Raw genomic sequence first — 7,392 nt, 5'->3', positions numbered from 1 at the left:
TACTTATACTAAGTTTTATTATTAATTAATATAAGTTTTGCATTAAGAGCCAATTGAACTCGACTGTTATTTGTTTAGTTGAGTTTTATGTATAAGTAGTATAATTAAAATAAATAAGTAAATAAATAAATAAATAAATGCTCTCTGTTCAATCTTTTGTTTTACAATACAGCCAGTCATACAGTTGGCAAAGAGTTACTTATATCGTTTGATGAAGAAGCGCACAACTTAATATTTCTGACGATGCCAATGTTGTCTGCCTTTCTAAAAAACAAGAAGAGACTATTTTAATTTCTCGGCGCATTTTTGCATATGCAAGCATTGACCCATTCGATGTCTTTATTAAACCTAATTAAATGGAAAATGCGAACTACCTATGTAAATGAATATGTACGTCTTGAAGGAGTATCATGATTAAACAATCTTTTATGTATACGAGGAAGTAATTAATACACTTATTTACACGTGCAGAAACACAAACAAATATTTTTATATAGGGAACGTGGAACTCACCAAAAGATTTATAAGTGTGGTGTATATGTACGGCACATATTTTCAGTATGCTGTTTTTTAAGTTGTTTGAAATATGCAAATGATTTCCATTAAACATAAAACATTGTTTTGAGCTTTTCCTTTAAATTGAGATAATTATAGTTTCATGTGTTCCGTGTTTTCCCTCTCACGATCGGTGAGAATATATTAATTTCGTCACTTTGTCTGCGTCTTTGGGAATCATAAGTGTTAAATATTCCCTAAAATATATAAATTTTTCCTCAGCCTAAGATTAATAATCATCAACATCAAATTAACCATATCGTTATACATATCCGCCTTTTCTGGATTTACAATAAATCACAAAAAAACCAATTAGAAATGATTAATCGTTTGCTCTTAGATTACTTGTATAGTTCCAATTTACAAATGTATGCCCCCTGTTGACAAGCGCACCAACCATTGTTAATGATCTGAAACAATTTCAGATCTGGATATTTTAATCTTAATATATGCTTGTCTGAATAAAAGAACCTACACTTATTTGGCCTATATGCAAACGCTGTATGATAACAATGTCACGCGGTCCTATTTTGTTTCTCCGACTTTATCGTTCCGACACGCATTAGTAGTAACGTAAACTTTTCACCTACACTTCAGCAAATTTGAATACATAAGTGCTTCTGCTTTTACATATTATATAGCAAGAACAGCAACGACAATTTGCAATTAATCCAGTTTACCTACTTGAGGTATTTTGAAGAAGACAGGAGTGTATTGATTCATAAGACCAACTCAACCAGCAATCTCCTCGCCTACAAAATGTGCATGAGTCAGAATTTATAGTAGTAAAGAAAGCAGCATTTGCGAGTGCTTCCACATCGCTACGGAAGAGTGGCTGGCTAAGCGACATAAACATATTTTGCATTTGAATCGGATTTGTAACTATAAATGTATGTGTTTTATGTACGTAAAGTAGCACAGAAACCGTACGTTGCAATAGAGAAAAGTAATAGTTTAACAGATGTTTATGTGGGCGATAACACGCGGAAGTCGTTATTCATCTTACTTTTTTTAACACGACATGCCAACAAATACTGCGATGTGTACAAGTTTCGTTGTTTTTTCATTTCGGTGAATTTTTACAGTTATGGGACTTCCTTTAACTTAATCTTTTTTTTTTCTTTTTTTGTGGTCATTGACTTTTACAGCAATCTTTAACATTTAATGTTTTAAATGTGCTCCTTAATATTTTCTATAGTAAATTTAATTATTAAAAGGCCCATTGATAATGGACGCGTGTCAACGCAAGTGATGATTCAATGAGCACAATTCAAACATAATATTTATAGTAACTTCTTTAAAAAAGTGTATGTAAGACAAACACACATATAAGGTCTATCGGAAATAACTAGATGACAAGATGTCTCAACATTTTAATAGTTCGAATTTCTAAGAAACCTTTGATGTTCCTATTATCCACAACAGGTGTTAGTGAGCAGCTTGCTCTTTCATTCGTATTAATCTTATGGAAAGACATTTTTTTAAAGCTTACGTTGTGTCAACCGTTTTCAAAGTAAAACTATATTAGGATAAGTGCTACGGTATACTTATAAACAAAATTATACGTAAGTATCAAATGTGACTTTTTTCGTTTAATGAATTATATCATATTGAAAAAATTTAAATTCACCAAACGTTTCCCAGAAATATAACTTTTCTAATTATGCAAAATATATTCATATGTCTGCATAGCATACTTTCACTGAAAGTTACGTCAACAGAATTTTAGACCATACAAATAATGAAAATGTAAGAGCCATTGGTCAAAGATCTGCTAATCGACAGCGTTACTATTGTTATCGATAACAGAGACACATATAGTCCGTGTAATTTTACTAGTTTGAATTTTGAACAAAGCGTTGGAACATCTTTTCATTTAACTGGCTCTAATGGATTCTACTATCGCTCAAGTATATTCGTATTACAAATATACATCTTACACAAATTACTCTTTTGCACTAAATTGCTCATCATCGTACCGAGCTGAAAAGTTGAACTGCATCATTAAATTATATTTTTTTGACGACACTTCAATATATTTTTATTTTCCAAATTTTTTTAACGACTGGTGTTTTTGATTTTTTTTTTATTGTGGCAATATTTGCGGATTTCAGCTATTGTTATGAAATAATATTGTGTTAACAACAAAATTGTAGATTAATATAAATTAATAAATGCCATATAAGAAACTTAAAAAAATATTGGGCAAGCTTTAAAATTCTATAACATCTCTGATTTAGTAAACACGAGCAAAAAAAACAGCTGAGTAGCTTTGTTGAAAATGATTGCCTAAACTTTAACGTCAGATTTTATCTAAAAATTTACAAGAAGATATATAAATTCTGCACTTAACCAATTAAATCCGACCCCTATTTTACTAAGGTTCACACAAAGAACTCTGTGTTCACATTGGGCACAACTCAGTGAATTTTCGTTTGTTGATTTGCTGAGGCAGAAGAAGAAGATAGATTCGACACTCAAAAAATAAGATGATGTACGACAATGAAGAAGGTAAGTAAATTCTATAAAGGTCAAAAAAGATTTTTCTCTCTGAGAGAAGCCTGGACATGTAAGCAATTTGTTAGCTTCGTCCATCTTAACTCAATATCCAAAAAAAAAAGATTTTATAACATAATATTTTTTATAATCGTAAAACGCGAAATATGTATTTTCAGAAATCTATGATGAAGAAAATGCCGAGGAAATATCTCATGAGTTATGGCAGGAAGCATGTTGGATTGTTATAAACGCTTATTTCGACGAAAAGGGACTGGTGCGCCAACAACTAGACAGTTTTGATGAATTCATACAAATGTCTGTGCAGCGCATTGTTGAAGATTCTCCAGCCATTGATCTGCAAGCTGAGGCTCAACACACTTCCGGAGAAATAGAAACGCCGGTAAATTTTAATCATGGATGGTAAATAAAGAAATATAATTTTCTCTTTTCAGCCCCGTTTCTTGTTAAAATTCGAACAAATTTATTTGTCTAAACCCACTCATTGGGAAAAGGATGGTTCTCCTAGTCCCATGATGCCTAATGAAGCTCGTTTACGTAACTTAACATATTCGGCCCCCTTATATGTGGACATTACGAAGACTAAAATCGTCGAAGGACAAGCTCCCGTGGAAACTCAACATCAAAAAACTTTTATAGGAAAAATTCCCATTATGTTACGTTCCACATATTGTTTACTGTCGCAATTAACGGACCGTGATTTAACAGAGTTAAATGAATGCCCTTTAGATCCTGGCGGTTATTTTATTATCAATGGCTCTGAGAAAGTTTTAATTGCTCAAGAAAAAATGGCTACAAATACTGTATATGTATTTAGCATGAAAGACGGCAAATATGCATATAAAACAGAAATACGATCATGTCTCGAGCACAGTTCCAGACCGACGTCAACTTTATGGGTAAATATGATGGCTCGCGGTTCGCAAAACATTAAAAAATCTGCCATAGGTCAACGCATTATTGCAATTCTCCCGTATATCAAACAAGAAATTCCTATTATGATAGTATTTCGTGCTTTGGGGTTTGTAGCTGATCGTGATATACTAGAACATATTATTTATGACTTCGACGATCCTGAAATGATGGAAATGGTTAAGCCCTCTTTAGATGAAGCCTTCGTTGTACAAGAACAAAGTGTGGCATTAAATTTTATAGGCACGCGAGGAGCACGACCGGGTGTCACAAAGGACAAGCGTATTAAATACGCAAAAGAAATTTTACAAAAAGAAATGTTACCGCACGTAGGAGTGTCTGACTTTTGCGAAACGAAGAAAGCCTATTTCTTGGGTTACATGGTACATCGCTTGCTCTTAGCTTCTCTTGGACGTCGAGAACTAGATGACAGGGATCATTATGGCAACAAAAGGTTGGATTTAGCTGGTCCATTGTTGGCCTTCTTATTCCGTGGGCTATTTAAAAATCTCATGAAAGAAGTACGAATGTATACACAGAAATTTATTGATCGCGGTAAGGACTTTAACCTTGAGCTGGCGATTAAAACCAATATTATAACCGATGGTTTACGATATTCTTTGGCCACGGGTAACTGGGGTGATCAAAAGAAGGCCCATCAAGCTAGAGCAGGAGTATCACAAGTAGATTTCAAATTCGTGCATAGTTTGTGATTTTAAAAGAAATTATTTTCTCCTATATAGGTATTAAACCGTTTAACCTTTGCCTCCACTTTGTCTCACCTGAGACGCGTTAACTCACCCATTGGGCGTGATGGCAAGCTTGCTAAACCGCGTCAATTACACAACACTTTATGGGGCATGTTGTGCCCTGCAGAAACACCTGAAGGGGCTGCTGTGGGTTTGGTAAAAAATTTGGCTCTTATGGCCTATATATCAGTAGGGTCTCAACCATCCCCCATTCTGGAGTTCCTGGAAGAGTGGTCAATGGAGAATCTCGAAGAAATTGCTCCATCTGCCATAGCTGATGCAACTAAAATATTTGTGAACGGTTGTTGGGTAGGTATTCATCGTGATCCTGAACAGCTAATGGCAACATTACGAAAACTGAGACGGCAAATGGACATCATCGTCTCCGAAGTATCTATGATACGAGATATACGTGATCGTGAGATTCGAATTTACACAGATGCCGGTCGTATATGTAGACCTCTACTAATTGTTGAGAATGGTTGCTTATTGTTGAAAAAGTCTCATGTGGAAATGTTAAAAGAGCGTGACTATAACAATTACAGTTGGCAAGTTTTGGTAGCTTCTGGTGTTGTGGAATATATCGACACTTTAGAGGAAGAAACAGTAATGATAGCCATGTCACCATATGACTTGAAACAGGATAAAGATTATGCCTACTGCACTACGTATACACATTGTGAAATCCATCCAGCTATGATATTGGGTGTATGTGCATCGATCATTCCCTTCCCAGATCATAATCAAAGTCCTCGTAATACGTATCAAAGTGCTATGGGTAACTTAAAATTTCAAAAGTTTAAACATATGTTGTTTTAATTTAATTTTTAATAGGTAAACAGGCTATGGGTGTTTACATAACCAATTTTCATGTCCGGATGGACACTTTAGCCCACGTGTTGTACTATCCGATGAAACCTTTGGTTACCACACGCTCTATGGAATATTTACGTTTTAGAGAACTACCAGCAGGCATTAATTCAATTGTGGCTATTTTATGTTACACTGGCTACAATCAAGAGGATTCCGTTATCTTAAACGCCTCTGCGGTAGAAAGAGGATTCTTCCGTTCCGTATTTTATCGTTCTTATAAAGATGCTGAAAACAAACGTATTGGAGATCAAGAAGAAAGCTTTGAGAAACCAAGCCGACAAACCTGTCAGGGCATGCGCAATGCCCATTACGATAAATTGGATGAAGACGGCATCATTGCTCCCGGTATACGTGTATCAGGTGATGATGTTGTTATTGGCAAGACAATAACTTTGCCAGAAAATGATGATGAATTAGAGGGCACAACTAAAAGATTTACGAAACGCGATGCTTCAACGTTCCTACGTAATTCTGAAACAGGCATTGTCGACCAAGTTATGTTAACCTTGAATAGTGAAGGTTATAAGTTCTGCAAGATACGCGTACGTTCAGTACGTATACCACAGATTGGTGATAAATTTGCATCACGCCATGGTCAGAAGGGTACATGTGGTATCCAATATCGTCAAGAGGATATGCCGTTCACGTGTGAAGGTCTTTCTCCGGATATTATAATTAATCCACACGCCATACCTTCACGTATGACAATTGGACATCTAATCGAATGCCTACAAGGTAAATTAGGATCTAACAAAGGGGAAATTGGTGATGCTACGCCTTTCAATGATGCGGTCAATGTACAAAAGATTTCCACTTTCTTACAAGAGTATGGCTACCATTTGCGTGGTAATGAAGTGATGTATAATGGCCATACTGGTCGTAAAATTAATGCTCAAGTGTTCTTGGGTCCGACTTATTATCAGCGTCTCAAACACATGGTAGACGATAAAATTCACTCACGAGCTCGCGGCCCTCTGCAGATTTTAGTAAGGCAGCCTATGGAGGGTAGAGCTCGTGATGGAGGTCTGCGTTTCGGTGAAATGGAGCGTGACTGTCAAATTTCCCATGGCGCCGCACAGTTTCTTAGAGAACGACTCTTTGAAGTATCTGATCCTTACCGTGTGCACATCTGCAATTTTTGTGGATTAATTGCTATAGCAAATTTGCGTAATAACACTTTTGAATGCAAAGGATGTAAGAATAAGACACAAATATCCCAAGTACGTCTACCATATGCAGCAAAATTACTATTCCAGGAACTAATGTCAATGAACATTGCTCCACGGTTAATGGTGGTTTAAGTGAACTTTTCAGCTTTAAATCAGAGCAATGCGTCTTGGTAAAAATCTAATTATAAGTTACAAAGATGGCGAAAAGTTTAAGTAATCTTAAGAAAGTGTTTAGAAGCGTACGGTGTCTCGCATGAATATGCGTATTGTTCTAGGGCAACTACGGTTCAGTGAAAGCAAACCTTATTGCAAATAAATTAATCTTACGCTTGATAGTGGCTTAAGTGAACTTTTCAGCTCTTCAAAAGTATTGTTTTATGATTATAAAATAAAGTATCCTTTTGTAACAAATTTTTTTTGTTGCACACCTTTCTTTAAATATGTTCTAAAGACACTCGCTTTATTAACACACCGTCATTTGGTTTCAATGCTTTAAAAAACTATAATTTTTATCAGAAATACCAATCACTTCGTATATTTAACAGAAATCCCCATTTAAAATAAGGCGTAGGAATAAGCATCGCATAACAGCTGATTATCTGCGAATACAGAAAAAA

The 7,392-nt window shown here is 35.3% G+C and overlaps 1 protein-coding gene across 1 annotated transcript; it reads left to right on the top strand.

Moving 5' to 3' along the window:
• The first annotated feature begins 2,805 nt into the window (after window positions 1-2,805).
• Window positions 2,806-7,211, top strand: LOC119634732 (DNA-directed RNA polymerase II subunit RPB2). The gene is made up of 5 exons (XM_038029067.1): window positions 2,806-3,066; window positions 3,231-3,454; window positions 3,507-4,667; window positions 4,728-5,511; window positions 5,568-7,211. The coding sequence occupies exons 1-5, from the start codon at window positions 3,045-3,047 to the stop codon at window positions 6,905-6,907; spliced, it is 3,531 nt and encodes a 1,176-aa protein (XP_037884995.1). The 5' UTR covers window positions 2,806-3,044; the 3' UTR covers window positions 6,908-7,211.
• The last annotated feature ends 181 nt before the right edge of the window (window positions 7,212-7,392 follow it).

Source organism: Glossina fuscipes, unplaced genomic scaffold, assembly GCF_014805625.2.
Source record: "Glossina fuscipes isolate IAEA_lab_2018 unplaced genomic scaffold, Yale_Gfus_2 3, whole genome shotgun sequence".
Classification (NCBI taxonomy): domain Eukaryota; kingdom Metazoa; phylum Arthropoda; class Insecta; order Diptera; family Glossinidae; genus Glossina; species Glossina fuscipes.
The sequence above is the reverse complement of the archived record's forward strand: the minus strand, read 5'-3'. Positions and strand labels throughout refer to the sequence as shown.

Bases quoted from the DNA above. Each gene is read 5' to 3' on its own strand.
- LOC119634732 (XM_038029067.1), top strand. From the start codon at position 3,045: ATGATGTACGACAATGAAGAAG. The intron at 3,067-3,230 runs GTAAGTAAATTC...ATGTATTTTCAG, and splicing joins GATGTACGACAATGAAGAAG to AAATCTATGATGAAGAAAAT. The intron at 3,455-3,506 runs GTAAATTTTAAT...TTCTCTTTTCAG, and splicing joins CCGGAGAAATAGAAACGCCG to CCCCGTTTCTTGTTAAAATT.